The 21168-nt window shown below is 49.2% G+C and overlaps 1 protein-coding gene across 2 annotated transcripts in view; it reads right to left on the bottom strand.

Moving 5' to 3' along the window:
* SPTBN4 (spectrin beta, non-erythrocytic 4) overlaps positions 1-21168 on the bottom strand; it is a 78625-nt gene that overhangs the window by 53730 nt on the left and 3727 nt on the right. For both annotated transcript variants that reach the window (XR_006340562.1, XM_043899189.1), the window contains exons 3-13: positions 11641-11792; positions 10348-10521; positions 9118-9209; positions 7989-8069; positions 6337-6452; positions 3542-3654; positions 3256-3443; positions 3064-3181; positions 2456-2614; positions 1417-1719; positions 482-632 (exon numbers count right to left, since the gene is read on the bottom strand). Coding sequence is in view for 1 of the 2 variants with exons in the window: in XM_043899189.1 (XP_043755124.1) it covers positions 482-632; positions 1417-1719; positions 2456-2614; positions 3064-3181; positions 3256-3443; positions 3542-3654; positions 6337-6452; positions 7989-8069; positions 9118-9209; positions 10348-10521; positions 11641-11792 (1647 nt within the window). In the remaining variant the exon portion in view is untranslated. The remainder of the gene's footprint in view (positions 1-481; positions 633-1416; positions 1720-2455; positions 2615-3063; positions 3182-3255; positions 3444-3541; positions 3655-6336; positions 6453-7988; positions 8070-9117; positions 9210-10347; positions 10522-11640; positions 11793-21168) is intronic.

The following is a 21168-nucleotide window of genomic DNA, read 5'->3' as shown; positions in this document are numbered from 1 at the left end:
AACTATCCCTGGATCCAGCCATACCTGAAGCAAAACTCAACCCTTCTTACACATTTAGTTACATCAGCCAATACCTTCCCTTGTTCTCCTTAAGTTAATTGAAATTGAGTTTCTATCGCCTAATGCTGAGCAGGCCTTGACAATAACTGCCTTACCCAGTCTTTTTATGGCATTCACTGAGACCCCGCTGTGAAAGGCTTAGCACATAACAAATGCTCAAAAAATGTGAACTATTATTGCAGAATCTCAAAGCAGGAAGAAGTCATGTGGGCCAGCCTTACACCCAAGGCACTAATTTCCCATGTGATGTCCCTGATGGAGTGTGATCCTAGTTGGTGTTTGGATGCTTCCAAAGATGGGGAGCTCACTTCTTCATCTGTATCTCAGGAGACATTCTGCTTCTTTTTTATTTTTTTGACATTCTGCTTCTATTAGCACAAGCCCTGAAAGTCTCCACCCCAGTCCTCAACCCCAGACTCACCCTGCAGCTGTGAGAAACGCAGGGCAGCGGCATTGAGGGCCTCCACCCGCTCACTCTGGGCCGCGATGTCCCCCTCCAGCAGTCCATGCTTCTGCAACAGGTCCTCCGCCTCCACCAGGTGATGCCCACACTCCCGGGACAGCAGCTGAGCCTACAGGTAAGAGCTGCCCTGAGTGTGGCTTTGGCACCAGCCCGCAGGCCACTCTCCCTTCCACCCACCGCCCACGCCAGCCTTCGCTCCTCTACTCCATCACTTGAACTCTGATCTCTGTCTCAGACTCCTTGTCTCTGTCATCACCTCTCTCCATCTCTGTCTCTCTGGATGTTCCGTCTCTCATCGTCTCCATAGTTCTGGGCTCCATCTCTCTCTCTGCCTTCATCCCTTTCTTGTTTATATTTCTCTACCTCCATCTCGATTCCTATCTCTTTCTCCCCATGTCTTGTGTCTGTATCTCTCTCTCTGCTTCCATCATCTTATCTGCATCTCGCTCTGTATCCATCTATCTCTCTCTCATAGGTCTCTCTCTTTTTCACAAATGGATTCCATCTTCCTGTGTGTCCTTCTCTGTAGCCATTTTTTAATAGATTTCTGGCGATACCTTTGGGTCTGCTTCTCCAGGTCTTTTTCTGATTTCTTTCTCTGAAACCATCTGAATCTTCCTCTGACTTAACCTCCGTCTCTGTCTGTCCCTGCCTGTCTCTGTACGACTGTGTCTTTTTTCTATTTCTCCAGAGATTTTTCTGTCTCTCATACATTCTTCCTCTGCCTCTGTGTCTCTCTCTGTATCTTTCACTCTTTTTGTCTCCCTTTCTCTTTATCTCTTTCTGTCTCTCTCCTCTTCTCTCTCCATCTTTGACAACTCTTTCAGGGTAAAGATCCCTCCCTCCCCTCCAGGTAGGCCACCCCCAGCACTGGTCCCCGATCTGGCCCCTACCTGCATCTCCTCCATCCAGTCCACCATGTACACCATCTCCTGGAAGACCTTCTGCAGAGCCAGGTTCTGCTCGAGCCGTGTTCGCCGGGCACCTACCAGCCCAGTCAGCAGGGCCCACTGGCGCAGGACACTGTCGCGCTGGGCTGCCACCCGGCGGGCATCATAGTAGCCTTCAGTTGCCAAGGCCTGGGCCAGCTCTGCCACGCCCTGCACCCGCTCCTCATAGGCTGCTATGTCTGCCTCAATGGCTTCGTGCTTCTTCATGGCTGCCTCCACCGCCGGCAGCTCATACCCAAAGTTGTCCTGGGGCAGGGCAGGCCACGGATGCTCATCCATAATGACTCAGCAGTTAACCTGTTACCTTGACACTGTGTGACCCTGGAAACTCCCCTACCTGCTCTTGTTACCCTGGAGACCAGTCCCATCCTTCCCTGTTACCCTGGAGATCAACCCCATCACCCCAAGTTACCCTGGAGACCATCTCCAATCTTCCCTGTCACCCTGGAAACCAGCCCCACCATCCCCAGTTACCCTAGAGACCAGTCTCATCATCCCCCAGTTACCCTGGAGACCAGCCCCACCATTCCCTGTTACATCTCTAACCCTAAATTTGTTACCCAGGAAACAAGCCCCATCCTTCCATTTCCTTAGAGATTGGTGACCAGGCCTACCCTGTCCTGTTGCTTAGGAGACCAATTCTAGCCTTCTGAGTTACACTGGACACCTGATAACAACCTCCTTTGTCACTTAAGAGATAATTAACTACTCTCCCTATTTCTGAAGAGACTAATTCTGTCCTGTCTAGTTAACTCTGGAGACCTGCCTCACTCTCCTATTACCCTGGAGAGCAGGCCCACATCCCTCCCCCACCAGTCACTTAGGAAGCCAATTCTCCCATCCCACCTTCATTTGTCACCTAGGAGACTAATCCAACACTTCTCTGTTGCTTAGGAAATCAAGAAGTCTCCCTTTCTGGTCCCAGGGCCGTCAGCCCCACCCTTTCTCCCTTTCCCCCGGAGCCAAGCCCTTCGCCCCATACCTGGGAGACCAGGCGCTGGTTCTCATTCAGCCAGCTCTCCCGCATGGCCACCTTGTGGTCAAACCTCTGGGCCAGCAGTTCCAGCTTCTCCTGCCGGATCAGCTCGGCCCGGAGGGCAGCCTCTCGCTCATGTTCTGCCTTCTCCAGTTGTCCCCACGCCTAGAGAGGCAGTCAGATTCCAACAACTCAGAACTTCCCTGGTAGTCCAGTGACTGAGACTGTGTCCTCCCAATGCAGGGACCCTGGGTTCCATCCCTGGTCAGGCAACTAGATCCCACATACCAAAACTGAGTTCACATGCCACAAGTAAGATCCCACATGCTGCCATGAAGACCTGGGGCAGCCAAATAAATAAATAAGATTCCAATAATTCCCCACAGTTTAATGGCCTTGGCTTCTCTGTCTGAGGTCATGCTCAGCACTTGTGGCACCTTTGCACACACTGGAAAAAAAAATCTTGCTTCCTTGTGACCCTTTACTGCTGGAAAAACCATTAGAATGGATGTCAGATCCATGACATCTACAATGAGAAGGGCTCCCTTGAGCAGTGCACAACCTATACAACCTCACAGGGCAACCCTTCCTCTGCCCTACATCCTCAGCCTCACCTTGTCAATATCCCAGATGCCACAGCCCTCCCGGGGCACGTAGAGACGACGGTTGCAGGCCCGCAGTTTGCTCTGGATGCTGAAGAGCAGCACTTCCAGGTTTCCCTTCTCCTGAAACCTGAAGGGGCCTGAGCTCAGGAACCCTGCCTCCACACCTCCATCTGCCACCCTCCCTGTTGAACCAGGCCTCACTTGACAGGCTTCTCCAGCGTGCAGTAGGCCGTGAAAGCCTGAAGCTGCTGCTGCACCCCACTTAATGAGTTGGCAAACTTCTGGTTGCTGATGAGGCCCACGGTGCGGTGGATCCAGGCCAGCAGCTCGGTCGCCAGCTCCTCGTAGCGCTCAATGATCTTCCCCACTTCCAGCACCTGGTCCAGGACCTGACCCGGCAGAGGAAGGGAGGGGGGTCAGTCTTATTCCAGATACACCCCCGTATGGTTCCCAGGCTCCCACCCACTCCATTCCTGGGCTCCTGTACCTTTCCAATCCGTTTCCCCTCCACAGCCAGAGCCTTCATCTTGGAGAAATAATGGTAGAAAGAGACCACATAGGTGATAATGGACTTCTCATCTGGAGCCTCCATGTTCACATCTGAGGGGTAAAGGAGAGAGCATGACGATGAGCACTCTGACAGAGAGATCAAACATACCGAGGAGAGGTTGGGAGAACTCAGTCTTCCTAGCTGTGAGACCTTGGACAAGATAACTAACCTCTCTGTTCCTTAGTTTGTCTTTTTTTTTTTTTTTTTGGACCACACCAAGCAGCATGTGGGATCTTAGTTCCCTGACCAGGGGTCAAACCTGTAATCCTGCAGCAGAAGTGTGCAGTCCTAACCACTGGACCACCAGGGAAGTCTGCTGTTGTTCCTCAGTTTTTTTATCTGCCCAGTGAGGTTCCATTTCATGGATTAAACAGTGCCTGACACATATACACCACCATGGAGAAATTATATATAGTGATTTCTTGGACACACCATTCATTCTACTATCCACCTCAGGACCTTTGCACATGCTGTTCTCACTGTCTGGAACACTGTTCCCTTTCCCATGTGCCAAACTCCCACTCACCCTTCAGGGCTCCACTCAAGTTTCCTCCTGTTCATCCTGTCTAGACCTGATCTCCTCCTGTTATTCTTCCTCGTGGCCTCTTATCATTTCCTCCTAGAATATATCACAATTTATAATTGTGCGTGTGTGTGTTAGTAGCTCAGTTGTGTCTGACTCTTTGCAACCCACTAAGCTCCTCTGTCCATGAAATTCTCCAGGCAAGAATACTGGAGTGAGTTCCCTTCCTTAGAGGATCGAACCCGGGTCTCCCGCATTGCAGGCAGATTCTTTACCATCTGAACCATGAGGGAAGCCCAATTTCTAATTACACATTGCCTTATGTGATTGTGTCTTTATCAAGTTTGAGCTCCATGAGGACAAGGGCTATGCCTGTCTTTTACCACTGTCCCTGCCATGCCCAGCACACAGCAGAAGCTCAATAAATACATAAACTAAGTGTATGAATGGTATATGAAGTTTGAGGTCAAGAACATGGGCTTTGAAGGCAGCCTGAGCTTGAATCCTAACTCAACCACTTACTCACTCAATATCCTAATAAAATAGATTGAACTGCTCTGAGTTCAGTTTCCGCATTGTTACAGTAAGGACAGTCACAGTGCCTGCCACCTAAGAACACTGTGAGTATGAGAGAGAATACTCATAGTGGAGAATACTCATAGTGGCATAAAGGAGAAACTCAATAAATCCTGATTATCATTTCAATTTACCCACTGAATGCATAGCATCATACTTGGCCCTTATTCTTCTTCACCTCATAAAACTGACATCCAATAAACACCCACTATGTGCCAGGCACTGTAAGAGGCAGGGCAGAGGAATGACTAAGTCCATGAATTCTGGAATCAGAAAGTACTGTTTACTGGGTTTTCAGTGTGATGCTAGATGAGTGACTCCACATCTCTGAGCCTTCCTTTCCATCAGTTTAAGACAGGATTGATGACTTCTTTCCAACTGAATCAGTGTGAGCGTGAAAGGGAACAGTGTTGATACAACTTCCAGCCATGTGCCTGGCACACCATAGGTGTTCGGAAAAAGGAAGCAACCATTATTCCAGATACAGAGAATTGGTGGGGTGTGATCATGGCCATTACCCTAGAGATGGGGGGCTGGTATTGGGTGTGACCATGAATTTGGAATGAGGTTGAAGTCAGGGGTGGGGTTGGGGACAGACTGAAAATGGGAAGGGGTTGGGAATGAGGGCAGAGCTGTGCATGCGGGCAGAAATATGGATGGGCTGGGGATGGGAATGAAGATGGTGTTGGAGATTGGGTTGGGGGTGGTGTTGGCTTTAGGGATGGGGCTGGGGTTGGGGGGTTTGGGTTTGGCAGGGAGGTGATTATGGACGGGGTTGAAAGTGAAAGTTGCTCAGTCATGTCCAGTCAAGTCCAACTCTTTGGGATCCCATGGACTATACAGTCCATGGAATTCTCCAGGCCAGAATACTGAAGTGGAGAGCCTTTTCCTTCTCCAGGGGATCTCCCCAGCTCAGAGATCAAACCCAGGTCTCCCACATTGCAGGTGGATTCTTTACCAGCTGAGCCACAAGGGAAGCCCAAGGATGGGGTTGGGACTGCTATATTTAAAATAGATAACCAACAAAGACCTACTGTATAGCACATGGGACCCCACTCAATGTTTGTGGCAGCCTGGATGGGAGCGGAGGATGGGAGCGGAGTTTGGGGGAGAAGGGATACATGTATTTGTATGGCTGAGTCCCTTTCCTGTTCAAATGAAACTATTACTATCACAGCATTGTTAATCGCCTATACCCCAATACAAAAGTAAAAAGTTTAAAAAAAAAAAAAAGGATGGAGTTGGGGAAGGAGGGGTAAGTTGAACATAGGAATGGAGATAGGGTTGGGTTTGAGACAGAGATGAACAGGAGTTCCTTGGCAGTCCAGTGGTTAGGACTACAGGCTTTCACTGCCAAGGGCACAGGTTCAATCCCTGACTGGGGAACTAAGATCCAGCCAGGCCCACAGCATGGCCAAAAAAAAAAAAAAAAAACAAGTAGAGATGGAGAAAGTAGAAGATATGGGGCCCGGAAGGGGGTAGCACTGGTGATGAGGAAGAGGTGGGGACTGGGAGGGAGTTGAATTAGAAATGATCTTGGGCTTTGGGTGGGTGTTGCAGTTGAGTTTGGGGGCAGCACTGGATTTGGGAGTCCCCCAGGAGGAAACCCAGGCTGGGGCCGTGCAGGGCTCACCCTCAGGGTCCAGGAGACGTGCCAGCCCCAAGTGCTGCTCAGCCGTGCGGAAGGCTCTCTGCAGGTTGTAGTTGGCGTTGGACTTGGTGAGCTTGCTGAAGTCCACGAGATCGGGCCTGGGCAGGGGCACAGAGCGGGCAGGCAGCAGGCAGGCTCCAAAGCCGGTGGGCAAACGGGTGAAAAGACATCCTTGTCTGAGTCCCACCCAGGGCGAGGGCAGGAGGAGCACAACCCGGCCAAGGGGAAAGCCGTGTGCGCTGGTGCGTGTCTGTGCGCCATGTAGCTGTGGGGCGAGCGCTGCGTGAGGGCACGTGTAAAGAAAAGTGAAGTCGCTCAGTCGTGTCCGACTCTTGGCGACCCCATGGACTGTAGCCTACCAGGCTCCTTTGTCCATGGAATTTTCCAGGCAAGAGTACTGGAGTGGGTTGCCATTTCCTTCTCCAGGGGTCTTCCCGACCCAAGGATCGAACCTGGGTCTCCCACATTGCAGGCAGACGTTTTCCCTTCTGAGCCACCAGGAAGCCCACGTGTACGTCTGACTTTATGACTCACATGTACCTATGTGGATGGGTTCTGTACTGTATTGTGTAGCGCTTGGAAATGTGAGGTCCAGAGCCCGCCCTCTTGACTCAAACCCCAGCCCAGCCTTCTCCTGGCTGTCACTCCGAGTGAGCTACTGTCTTGCTCTGTGCCTCCGTTTCCTCATTTGTAAAAAGCGGAGAATAACAGGCTCTGCCTATAGGCTCACTGAATATTAAATGACTTACTGGAAAGCACTTAGAACATGCCGGGGACACTCAGTGATGTTCCCCTTGTTAGCAGGACTCCAGTTAGAGCTTGTGGGTTGATGGGCATGTAGGTGGCGCTGGGTCTCCCCATATACATGAGTGTGTACATGTGGGTTCTGGCTTCCTTCACACCGGAAGCAAGTCCTTTCCAGTCTCAGGCCTCAGTTTCCCCCATCTGTCATATGAACAGACCCGTTATTATGGATGACGTGCGTGTGTGCTCAGTCTGTGTGTGCACGTGTGTGCTCGTGTCTGACTCTTTGCAACCCCATGGACTGTAGCTGGCCAGGCTTCTCTGTCCATGGAGATTCTCCAGGCAAAAATACTGGAGTGGGTTGCCATGCCCTCCTCCAGGTTATCAATCATGATGTGGGTGTAATTTACCTGGGAACCCTTCCTCAGTCAGCTCAGCACCAGACCCTAAAGCAGGAATAGGTGGGTGAGCAGGGAGCCAGAAGGAGGACTTGGGGGCTCACTGTGAGGAAGAACTTTCTAATAGGAGGAGGTGCTGTGGACACACCAGAGTGGACCATCCATAGTAAGTGAGCTGCCCGTCCTGGGAGCATCCAAGCAGCAGGTCCATGTAGAAGTTGTATATGTGCATGAGTGTATGCAGGTGTGCACACATCTATGGGTGGGCACATGGGTCTCCATGAGTGCACAGGGTCTGTGTGTGTGTGCATCTCTGTGTAAATGTGTAAGAGCATGTGTGTGACTGGAAATGTGTATGTAAGCAGAGAGGTGAAGGGAGTGGGTCCTGTGTCCGTGAGTGGCATCTATACACATCCATGTACAGGTGAGCACCCGAGGGACAGGGTGGGGGTAGGGTGCAGGGCCGAGCTGCCCCAGGAGGCCAGGTGGTACCTGTGTCGGTGAATGAGGGCATTGAAGGCCAAGCCATCACGCCAGCTGGTGGTGAAATTCTGGATGTTTACTTCAGGGTAACTGGCAGCGTGGAAAGGAGAGACAGAGGCAGAGATGGAGAAAGTCCAGAGAAAGAGGGAGGGAGGAAGAGAAACAGAGATGGATAGATAGATGATAAAAGATAGATGATAGAAAAGTAGGTAGGTAGACAGATGGGTAGATAGACACAGATGATACATAGATATATGGGAAAAGAAAGGAAGGAAGGAGGGAACAGAGAGATGGAGAGAGCATGGGGAGAAGGAGGGAGAGAGATTGAGAGAGATGGGAGATGAGCAAGAGAGAGAAACAAAGGGAAGAAGGAAAAGGGAGGGACAGAGCGAGAGAGATACAGGCAGAGGTGGGGAAAGGAAGAAGGAAGAAGAGAGAAGGGCGGGGGGAGGCAGAGATCAGAACAAGGAAAAGCAGATATAGAGGTAAAAACAGACACACGGAAGAACAAATAGCACTGCAAGACAGAGAGGCAGCCCCAGGAGGACAAGAGACAGAGAACGTCCAGTCTCCATCCATGCCTGCCCCTACCTCCTTCCTCCCCAGGCTGTTCTCCAGAGGGCACTTGAGTTTCAGGCCAGGCCTTTCCCAGCAGAGCAGAGAGCTGGGGGACCAGGGGGCATGCCCAGCGGTGTCTGTGTGCCCCTCTTCTCAAACCCACTGAAGATACCGGGACCCTGAACTTCCCATCCCAGCTGCCTGAGCCCTGGGTGTGCCCTCCTAGGCTGAGCGGGTTACTCTCAAGGGTGTGGGGTGGGGGAGAGATCAGGAATAGGGCCCAGGGGTCCACACAGGTGCACCTGAGGCCTCTAGAGGTGCAGGACCAGGTGGAAGGAAAGAAGGGGGCAGGCTGGGGACAGCCCCCCACCTCCCGGCATTGTTCCCCTGAGGAGTCTGAGTTCTTCCAGATTGTGATACGGGTTACACTGTGATACGGGATTGTGATACACCAAGGTTGGAAGAGTTTGGTAACTTAAGATGCAACTTTTGACACTGAGGACTTGAGCTGACCCTTGCACCTGTCCCGGGGGGAAGCCCAGAGGTGAGGGCCTGGCTCCCCTGAGAATGGAGGACTTACCCAGCTGTCTTCATCTGACACCACAGGAGCAGCGCGTCCTTGGCTGAGCGTGTCTCTCTGTTGTCCTCAGTCTCAATTTTGATGACTTGAATCTGTGAGGATACAAAACATGGCTGCTGGGGTCTGGAGGGCTTGAGGCTGGGAGACACCCCCCCACACACACCCTGGGGCGACAGAGGAGATGGGAGAGCAGCTTCAGGCTTGGGGTGGGGGCACCAACTCTCTCCCCCTCCCCTTCCCCTATGGCATGTCCACTCCCCCCTACCGAGTCTTTCCCACCTGGCCCCTTCTTCACCTGCCTGTGCCCCACCCCAGTCCAGCTCCAGCCTCTTCCTTGGGCTTCCAGCTCCCAATCTTGTTGATGACCCCCAACCCAGAGGGACAGTTCTAAGTCTGATGATGCCTTTTCTCTTGATAAAACTCTAATTTCTCCCCATCTCAGACAGAATAAGATTAAATTGTTAATCACAGATCACCTAGGCCCTGCCGACACTTCTGACTCATCTCCTCCCTGTCTTCCCCTTGCTCCCTAGTCTAATCATACTGGTCTTTCTGTTCCTGCAAACTGCCAAGTTCATTCCCACCCCAGGGACTTTGCATCTGCTGTGCCCTCTGCCTGGAATGCTCTTCCCTTTCATCTTCATAATCATTCAGCCATCAGCCTCTCTCAGAGTCCTTCTCTGGTCCATATGATCAACTAGCTATTTTATATCCCTATTACTGCTTTATCATAATCTATTCTTTTCTACATAGCTCTTTTTTTTCTTCTCTGCTTAGAATTGGTCCTTTCCCCACATGTCTTGTTTGCATATTGATGGGTTTATTTATTATCTGTCTACTGCTGCCCCCCATGTCTTGCTCCATAAAGACAGAAAATTTGTCTATTTTGTTTCTGAACTGGAGAAAGACTGCCTGGATGCCCATTCCAGCTCCACTACTCAGCTGTGTGACCTTCAGCATATTACTTCACCTCTCGGGGCTTCAGTTTCCTTGTTGGTAAAATGCGATAATGGATAATATCGAATTTATGGGGTTATTGTGCATATTAAATGCCAAGTGCTTAGAGCAGAGTAAAATCTATATGCATGATGATTGTAATGATGGTGTTGTTTCCTGGAGCCTGTTAGGAATATTTCTGGAATGACTGGATGAGTGGGTGAGGGACAGCCTCTTAAGGCCTCTCTCGGCGCGGGGGGTGGGCTGGGCTGGGCTGGGGTCACTTGGGATCACCTGGAAGCGCAGGATGATGGTCCAGACCAGCCCCAAGGTCAATCGGTGGTTCCCATCCACGATGTCATGTGAGCCCACGTTCTCCAGGTGCACACGCTGCTCCTTCAGGAACTGCAGGGCCTTGTCCACGTTTTCCAGTGAGTGGATCCTCATGCGACCACGCGTGGGCCTCGGCTAGGGCGGCAGGGTAATTAGGAGAGCCAGGGCCTGGCCAAGAGCACGTGCCCTTGATCCCATCTCTACCAAAGAAGGTCATCTGCATAAATATGCCCCTCTACCCCTGGCCCAGGCCACGCCCCCTCAGCCTTATCAAAGCCCCAGGATGCAATCCTTCTAAAGAAGATCTGCCCCACTCATAGCCAGACCCTTTGTAAGCCTTGTCCTTTCAGGGCTTATTCTAGTTCCTGGCCCCGCCCCCTTCAAGTTAAGCTCCACCTCTAAACTGATAGCCACACCTTTTATCATGAAGCCCTGCCCCCTGCCCATAGTCTTACTCCCGCCCCTTCCATTGGCTCTCTGTTCCAGGGCCACCACTGTTTTGCCACTAGTCCCATGACCACACCCCTTACTTCCTCCTCTTAAGATTGCTGCCTAGAGCCATGCCCACTCCTTTCAAGCCCCGCCCCACTCCAGGATTCTCCTCTTGTTTATGTTGCTGTTCAGTTGCTTTATTCCTTCCAAGGGTGCTCCTGCTCTATACCTTGTGCCCTTCACGACTTCCAGAGCTCTGGTCCTTTCATCAATCTCTAGCTCCATCAGAACCCTACCCTTTGCAACGAAGTCCCATCCAAGCCCAGAAATATAACTGCAAACCATACAATATGCCATATACATACAAGAGTTCCATTTAATCCCCAGACTCCCAGGACCTCGGCCTCACTTTTCAGATGACAACCACGCCCTCTACCATAGACCCCTGAAACAGAGTTCCGCCCCAATTTTATAGCCATGCCTCCTGCTACTGCATATCCAAGCCAAGCCCTTCTAATAAAGCTCCATCGTTCTCCATTAGTCCCCGCCCCACTTCCAACAGAGCCCCACCCAAGCCCAGAGTCCCTCCCCTAAGGACAGCCTGCTCCTTAGACAGAATCCCACCTCTGTTCCAAGCCAGACCCCCTAGGCTCTCCCCAGCTAAGCTCCACCCTGTGCCATGGCCCCGCCCACCCGAATGAGGCGTCTTTAACCCACTCAGCCTTTCTAGTAAGCTCCATCCATCCATTAGCCTGGCCCTGTAGTAGCCCAGCCCGAGACCCCAGGGCGGCCCCCTTTCCCCAGCCCTTCTGGCCCCCTCACCAGCTGCTCCCCGGACAGCACTTCCAGCAGCCGCGTGAGCACGAAGCCGTCCCTGAGGTCCGTATAGAGGTCCCCGATGTGGCAGCCAACGCGGGCGAGGTGCGAGTTCACCCACTTGGTGAAGGTTTTCTTCTGCACGGCCTCCCGCTCATCTGAAGGACAGGTCCTGATGAGCCCCCAACTCCTCCAGGAACTCCACCTATCAGTTTCACCCCAGCCCTCCAAGGCCCAGGCAGTTCTTGCCCAGGCCCAGCTCTCTGCAACTATCAAGTCTGTGCAGGTGCTTCCTCCTATCTGGGACGCCCTTCCCTCACCGCCCTGTCCTTTAAATTTTCCTGAGCTATCAGTTCCACAGGAAAGCTGTCTTGTTTCTTACCCTACTCAGCTCTGTTCATTCGTTCAGTAAGTATTCGAGCGCCCACTATGCGCCTGGCACTGTTCTAGGCTCTGAATTCAGCCAGAGCCCTTTTCTGGCAGAGCTCAGCTTAGTGGGGGCACAGATAATAAGCTGGGGCTTCCCCGGTGGTTCCGCTGTAGAGAATCCGCCTGCCAATGCAGGAGAAGCATGTTCGATCCCTGGGTAGAGAAGATCCCGTGGAGGAGGAAATGGCAACCCACTCCAGTATTCTTGCCTGGGAAAATCCCATGAACAGAGGCGCCTGGTGGGCTACAGTCCTAGGGTTGCAAAGAGTCGGACACGACTGAGTGCCTACGCACACAGATAATAGTCTAGGGAGTCATTGAGGGTTAAGGAGGGAGGAGAGGATGAGAGTTGGGTCTTAGGACTATCCCTGGCTGCTGTGGGGAGGGTACATCCGAGAGGGCAAGAATGGCAGCCTGGAGCCCAGGGAGGAGATTGGGGAAAGGACTCAGGAGAGACAGGAAGAGGCTGGACCAGGGCCGACACTGAGGGGATGGGAGAGGGGGCATCTTGGAGTTCTTTAGAGATGAAAAAGTAAGGGCTAGCCACTGACAGGCTGTGGGGGAACTAAGAGGAAGGACTGTGCTGGACTGCATGCTCCCTGAGGGCAGGAACCACATCTTCCCCTCTGTGGTAGCTAGATTGCCAGGTTTCCCCCATCCCTGGGGCAAGGAGTAAGGCTTGGGATGACATAAGGGGGAGGTGCAAGGTGGGGAGGATGTGTGCAACTTCTCCTTGCTGCTTACAAAGAAATTGTTTGGGACCTCTCTTCCTGTCATTTCTTTTTTAAATATCAGATTTAGTATGAGCTATAATTCCCATACTATAGAATTTGTCCTTTTAAGTTGTAAATTCAGTAGTTTTTAGCATATTCACACAGTTATACGACCATCACCTCTATCTAATATCAGAACACTTTTAACACCCCAGAAAAGACACCCCATACCTGTTAACAGTCACTCCCCATTCCACCTTTTCCTAACTCTAGGCAACCATTCATCCATTTTCTGTCTCCAAGGATTTTCCTACTCTGGACACTTCACATAAATGGGATCATACAACATGTGGCCTTTTGTGTACAACTTCTTTCACTCAGCATAACGTTTTCAAGGTTCATCCATGTTGTGGTATGTAGCAGTTTTTTATTCCTTTTTACAGCTAAGTAATATTCCATTGTGCATGCGTGGGTGCTAAGTCACTCAGCTGTGTCCCATTCTGTGTGACCCTACAGATTGTAGCTCCCCAGGATCCTCTGTTCATGGAGATTCTCCAGGCAAGAATCCTGGAGTGGGTTGCCTTGCCTTCCTCCAGCTGATCTTCCTGACCCAGGGATCGAACCCACGTCTCTTATGCCTCCTGCATTGGCAGGTGGGTTCTTTACCATTAGCACCACCTGGGAAGCCCCAGTAGTCCATTGTATGGATATGCCATATCCTACCCGGTCAGGGAACTAGATCCCACATAACTAAGACCAAGCTCAGCCAAATAGATAATAGATAAAATTTAAAAATAAATGTTTTCTGAATATACAGAAACAACCCAGTGAATCCAAATGGCAAACCTTGTTTGTTTAAATGTGGGTTGTGTACTTTTGGATGGGATGGGGGACCTGTGTGAACACATGATCACTGATCACACATAAGGAAGTGATGACGGAAAATATGTAAATGGGGTGTTTGCTTATCCTGCTTTCTGACAGCCAATGCCCATAGCAGATTACGGTTCATGCTGAGGCCCGAGTGGAACTTGAGAGCATCCCCTGAGAGGGGCAGAATGAGGGCAACTGGATTCAGCTCTGCCTTTACTAACGACAGGCTATGTTGGGAAAAGCCCAAAGCCCATCCCTCCTCTTTGGGCCTCTGTTTTCCCATTTCCAAAATGAGGGGTTTAGACTAGGTCAGGGTTACTTCAGTGGGCTCTGGGGGACCCTGGGTGTTTGGGAATGCATGCTTGGAAAACAAGGACTCAGGAGAATAGTTTTTAATTTTGTAACTTCATTTCCGTGATCTGCAAAGAAAATTAACAATAACACATCCTGGATGGACTTCCCTGGTAGTCCAACAGAGGTGACACGGGTTCGATCCTTGGTCCAAGAAGTTTCCACATGCTGCAGGGCACCTAAGCCCACGAGCTGCCACTAGGGAAGCCCCCTCTCCCAGAGCCTGTGCTGCGCAACAAGAGAGGCCACTGCAGTGAGAAGCCTGTGCACCAAAGTAGCCTCCGCTCACCGCAACTAGAGAAAGCCTGAACTCAGCAACGAAGACACAGCAGTGCAGCCAATAAATAAATACTCTTTTAAAAAAGAAGGAGAAGAAACACATCCTGGACTGTCTGTGATGGTGACTTTATAGAGAACGATGCAGTGAGATTTGGGAGTTTGTGATTACAGTCTCGTTAGCATGGAGCTGGGGTCCAGAACTGAAATGCCCACCTCGGCCAGGCAGGCTCCACAAGGGAGAAAGAGGCCCTGGTAAAAGGGAGCAGCAGCCACACAGCCCCGCACGACTGGAGCCTCACGGGAGTGAAGGCCCGGTGCTGCCGTACCACGGGATAGCCCACGAGGTGCCAGAAATCTGGAGACAAGAATCTCCCTATTTTTAAATGCTGGCAACTGATTTACGTTTTTACAAAACACAGTGGGGTTGAAACCAAATGTGTCCTAGAGTGCCAGTTCTGGCCTAAGTTGACATTGAACGTTGACTGTGCCGGTGAGCGCGTGCGGCTACCTCGCCGGGTGCCTTCCATCTGCCCCTCTGGTGCCACCTCCTCTGGTGCACCTGCTCTGAGCCCAGGGAGGCTGGCCAGGGTGGACCGTGGGAATGGGCTCTCGGGTCATTAGAGGCCTCAGACTTCTGGTTGGGTTTGGCTAGCAGGAGATGAGAGGAGAGAGGGATTTGTTTCCTCCCCAGGGTTTCCTAGTGGTAAAGAACCCGCCTGCCAATGCAGGAGATGTAAGAGACACAGGTTCGATCCCTGGATCAGGAAGATCTCCTGGAGGAGGGCATGGCTTCCCTGGTAGCTCAGAGGGTAAAGAATCTACCTGCAATGCAGGAGACCTGGGTTCGATCCCCAGGTCGAGAAGATCCCTTGGAAGAGGAAATGGCAACCCACTCCAGTATTCTTGCCTGGGAAATCCCATGGACAGAGGAGCCTGGTGGGCTACAGTCCATGGAGTTGCAAAGAGTTGGACATGACTGAACAATGACTAACACTTTCACTTTCTTTGCTTGACTAGGCTTCCCCCAGGGCCTGGTGGCGCTTCCTACAGCCCCCACTCCTGCTGGAGGTGCCTCTCTCCCCTCTCAGCACTCCCCGGGATCTCTCCCAGTCCCTGGAATCTCCACACATCTGTAAATAGTCCCTTCATTGAATTCTCCTCAATTTTACCCTTTTGAGGGGCCCATCTGCTTCCTCCTGGTCCTCTAGCTGCCATACACATCTTTGGGTTGTCAAGACTCTAAGTCAAATTACAATTGTTCTTTGTCTGCCATTGTGCTCATACTATTTTGCCATTTACATATTCTTCCCCACTGTGGTAGTCACCAATCTCAAGTGAAATGCAAGCCTGGGACTTCCCTGACAGTCTCGTGGTTAAGACTCTGCATTTCCAGTGCAGGGGGTGAGGGTTCCGACCCTGGTCAGGGAACCAGGTCCCACATGCTGTGCAGTGTGACCAAAAAAAATTTTTTTAAGTGAAATGCATGTCCTTAGAATAAGAGTTTAATTTTTTCACATATTTAATACATCAAGATTTTCATAGAGCAGGGACTAACTACTCCCTTAACTATACTGGTTTCCAAGAAAGGATAGAGACAATATGTAAACGATACACTGGATATTAGTCTGAGAAAAGTGAGGAAGCCGGAGATACCAGGTATTGATGGAAATGTGGGAACATCATAATCCTCATGCCAGCTGGTGGGGCAACCGTTGTGTTAGTCACTCAGCCGTGTCTGACTCTTTGGGACCCCAGGGGTTTTAACCAACAGGCTCCTCTGTGCATGGAATTCTCCAGGCAAGAATACTAGAGTGGGTAGCCATTCCCTTCTCCAGGGGAATCTTCCAGACCCAGGAATCAAACCTAGGTCTCCTGCATCGCAGGCAGATTCTTTACCATCTCAGCCACCAGGGAAGCCCACTCTGAAGACAATCTGAGTCAAATTAAATTAGTGCATTCCCTCTGTGGGCCAATAATTCTTTCCCTAGGTATATGTCCTGTAAACTTTCCCACATGGGTTGTTGTTTTTTTTTTAATGCTTATTATTTATTTATTTGGCTTCACCAGGTCTTAGTTGCAGCATGTGGGATCTAGTTTCCTGACCAGGGACTGAACCCAGGTCCCCTGCATTGGGAGGGCAGGGTCTCAGCCACTGGACCACCAGGGAAGTCCCTCCACACTGGTTTATAAGGAGCACACATGACGATGCCTCAGCTCCGTGCTGTTTGGCGGGAGGGGGCAGGGACAGGCTGAGGGCTGGAGACAGCCTGGTTGTCCATCACTGGGAACGTGGAGCATGACGAATACACACCATCAGCTCCCCGCAGCAGTGAGACTAGAGGCACACAGAGCCACATGGATGAGTCTTGAGGCTCTACGGCATAGCGCTGAATGAGAACATGATGCCAAAAATGCAATTGAGACCATGATAAAACATGCATTGATTAGCCATACCTGTATGTACAAACCCACACATACAGGGCTCCCAGATTTACAACAGAGTGAAATGGCAGTTCAGTAGGGAAAGGAAAATCTCTTCAATAAGTGGAGCTGAGTCAACTGGACATTCATGGTGGAGGGGGGGGTGGGGGGGGGCGGGGGAGAAAAGAACTTTGACCCACACTGTATATAATAATAAACATACTAAATACCATTTGGCTTAGAAATCTCGATGTGAAATGAATGCAATAATGCTTTCAGAGGAAAACATCAAAGAATATCTCCATGACCTTGGTGCAGGCAAAGGCTTCTTACACAAGACACAGAGTGTGAGCCATATAGGAAATCATGATTAAATAATTACCAAATTAAACTACCTTTAAATTAAGAAACACTATTCACCAAAAGGCAACATTACGGGCTTCCCTGGTGGCTCAGTGGTAAAGAATCCACCTGCCAATATAGGAGACACAGGCTTGACCCTTGATCTGGGGAGATCCCAGAGCTGTGGAGCAACGAAGCACCACAACTACTGAGCCCATGCGCGCTGGAGTCCAGGCTCCACAAGAAGAAAAGCCATCGCAGCAAGAAGCCCGAGCGCTGCAAGGAAGAGAAGCCCCTGTTCACCACAACTAGAGAAAGCCCGTGAAGCAACGAAGACCCAGCACAGCCAAAAACAATAAATAAAATTATTTTTTTAAAGGCAACATTAAGAGAATGAAAAGACAAGCCACATAGTGGGAGAAAATACTCAGAAGACATATATCAGACAAAGGATTTGTACCCAAAGTATATAAGAACATCCACAAAACAGAAAAAAGGCAGGAAGGGGTTTCTGTGGCCGTCAAGTGGTTAGAACTCTGCGCTTTGAATGAAGGAGGTGTGGGTTTGATCCCTGGTTGGGGAATTAAGCTTTCATACACAGCCTGCAGTGCAGCCAAAAAAAAAGAAAAAAAGAAAAAAAAAAGGCAAGAAAATTAATAAGAAAGTAGATAAAAGACTTGAATGGGCACTTCACAGGAGCATATCCACAAAGTAAATCTTTGAAGAGGCGCTCCACTTCATTAGTTGCTTTTAGTCATCAGGGAAATGCAAATTAAAACCACAATAGAATGCACATCCATCAGAATGGTTAAAATTACAAAGACTGACCACACCAAGGGTTGGATGTACAGCAACTGAATCATTCATACACTGCTGGTGGGAATGTAAAATTATCCAAAGCAGAAGTTTCTTCTAAAGTTTAGATATACACATACCAAATGGCACAACAATTTCACTCCTGGGTGGGTATAAGCTGTCAGACATGAGTGCTTGTATACTACACAGTTTAGAGCAGCAATAATCTGTAATCGCTTGTGATACCACTAGTCTCTAGTTTGTAATCATCTGGTTTGTGATAGTCCCAAAGTAGAAGCAACTCAAATGCTCATCAACAGATGAACGGATAAGCTATGCCATAATCACATTGTGGAATACTATACAACAATGAAAAGGAACAGCCTACAAGTATAGGTAGACATGGATGAATCTCATGAGCCGAGTGCTGAGTGAATCAAACCAAACACAGAAGGGTACCCACTACATGATCCTATTTATATAAAGTTCAAGTGCCAGCAAACTGAATGTACAGTGTTAGAAGCTAAGACAGTGTTTACTCTCAGGATGATATAGAGGCAGCCTGAGGGGGGCTTCTCTGGGGCTGTCAGAGTCTGTTTCCCAATCTAGTTATAAGGGGGTACTCGTTGTGGAAATGTTGGCCACACAATATATCTGTCTTTCTCTGTTCATGTGATATTTTAATAAAGAGTTTAAAAATATGGATGCATACAAAGGAATTAGCAATACATGTTGCAAAGTTATCCACATGCAGAGAAAAAGATTTGCATTAAAACAATCACAATGATTGCCTATAAGAGAGAAGGCATTGATGTGAGATTTGGGAATAAAAGAGAATAAAAGAGTAGATCAAGAGAATAGGGGCCCCTGGGCCTTCCCTGGCAATCCAGTGGCTAAGACTCTGAGCTCCCAATGCAGGGGGCCCCGGTTCCATCCCTGGTCAGGGAACTAGATCCCACACGTTGCAACTAGGAGTTCAAATGCTGCAACTAAAAGATCCTGCATGCTGCAACTAAGACCCAAAGCAGAAAAATAAATCATTTTTTTTTTTTAAGAGAGAGAGAGAATGGGGCCTCAAACAGACACATGAGACCAGTGAACCACAAATTCTCTGAGCACGGGATCCAGACAATTTTTTAAATAAATTCATGCAAAAACATTTACAGAGGACTCTGCTCAAAGATTTAGCTTTAGTTTGAATAAAGAAAACCATGAGAGAAGTGGGCAAAGAGATGCAAAAGAAAATGCACAGTAGCTGTCTATGTCATAATAGCATTTTGCGCAGTAGGAGAGCAGCATCTTGACGTCATTGTTAAGCTGAAGTTACTGGTTTGTGGTTTGAGTCTCAATCCAATTTATGTGTTTTAGTTCCAGAACAAGCATAAGAGATATAAACAGAGCTGTGTGTTTTTGTACATTTAAGAAAACCATAGTTCAATGATAATAGTTATATGTGGAATCTAAAATATCACACAAATGAAGCAGAAACAGACTCACAGACACAGAGAATGCGGGGGTGGGAGAGGGATGGATTGGGAGTTTGGGATTAGCAGATGCCAACTATTATAAATGTATAGAATGGATAAACAACAAGGTCCTCCTGTATAGCACAAGGAGCTATATTCAATATCCTATAATAAACCATAATGGAAAAGAAAAAAGACAACAGAAAACCACAGTTGTAATAATTTAAGTAGACACAGGGAGTGTATGAGAAAGCTTTTTTCCTTAAAGGAGGTCCCTACATTTCTCTGGACTGGATGCTATCTGAAGTGTCTGGGGCTGGTGTTTTCGAATCAGTGGTTCTTAAAGTTGTAGAGTCCTTGATCCACACATAGACACATCCCACCTCTGCATAAAATCTCCCCATAGTCCCAGGTGCCCTCAGACTCTTCAGAAGGGCCAACAAGGCTCCTCAAGATCTGGCTGCCACTGCCTCCTCTCCCATCATCATTTACTCACCACCCCGCTCCAGCCACTCTCAACTTCTGGCGGTCTTGCCTATGCTGTTCCCTCCCTCTGGGATATTCTTCCACTCTCTTCCCCAGGATTCACTCCTGTTCGTCCTTTGGAGCTCAGCTTAGCCATCTTCTCCTCCATGGAGCACTCTGATCCTCTTTCCTGAATCAGGCCCCTCATCTGGGTTCTTACAGCTCTGAGCTTCCCCGTCTGGCCTCTGCCCATGCCTCCCCCATCTCAGCTCTGATCCCTGTGGCTCATCACAGCCAGACTGGATCTAACTTTCCCACTGGACTGGGAGCCCTGGAGAAGCAGGACCTGGGCTGCCTCAGTCACCACTACGTCCCTCCTATTGTCCAAGCACAGAGCAGGCCAAGCACAGAGCAGGCACTGCCTAAATATTTTGTGGATGAAATAATAAATTCTAGAATTCTAAGAGGATACATGCCCAAGGTTTTAAATCTAAGAGTCTAAAAATACATTTTTGGGATGTCCCTGGTGGTCCTGTGGTTAAGACTCTACACTTCCAATACGGGGGGCATGGGTTTGATCCCTGATTGGAGACCTAAGATCCTACATGCTGTATGGTACGATCAAAAAAATGATAAAATTAAGTACAGTTTTAAGTTTTCATGAGTATATGTTTATATCCTTCTAGGTGTCGAAACCAGAGGAGGCCAGCAATCTATGGGTTGAATCTGGTTCAGACTTTGTGCACTTACTTACAGTTTCTTTTTTTAATTGGGAAATGGCAGATAAACATCAGAGCTAGCAGCTCTGGGCCCACATTTCCTAGGGTTTAGAGCTGGTGACCAGTTGACCAGAGCACCCAGTTGACCATTCATTTGTGTATGTCACCTGCTTCCCCAGAGGCCCATGAATTTAATGAGATGCTTAACATCTTATAAAGTTCCAAGAATCTCAGTATTGTAGATCCCACGATTGTCAAATGTTGAGTTACTAACATTCTGAGATTCTGAGGGAACTGATACTGACTTTGGGATTTTAGGATTTCATGACTCTGACAATATATATTTTATGTGTATAACATGCCACATTTCTGAGATATTAACATTCCAAGGGTCAACATGCTAAGGGTCTAATGTTTTAAAGGCTTACAATTATGGAATTGTGTGTCTGAGAAGGGTCTTTGCTCATAAAACTTTAGTATTGAGGGTTAAACACTTCTGAGGTTCTAAAACTCCATGAATACAAAGTCCAAAGGTTCAAGAACTTAAAGTTCCAAAGGTCTAAGGTCCTAAGAGTCTATACAGTTCTCTGGTTTTTGCTTATATTGTCCTAAAACATCAAAGTAGTGTGACAAACCATTCTAGTTGTCCCAAGACTGAGGGTTTCAGTGCAAAAAAACATG

Source organism: Cervus elaphus, chromosome 4 (genome assembly GCF_910594005.1).
Source record: "Cervus elaphus chromosome 4, mCerEla1.1, whole genome shotgun sequence".
Classification (NCBI taxonomy): Eukaryota; Metazoa; Chordata; class Mammalia; order Artiodactyla; family Cervidae; genus Cervus; species Cervus elaphus.
The sequence above is the reverse complement of the archived record's forward strand: the minus strand, read 5'-3'. Positions and strand labels throughout refer to the sequence as shown.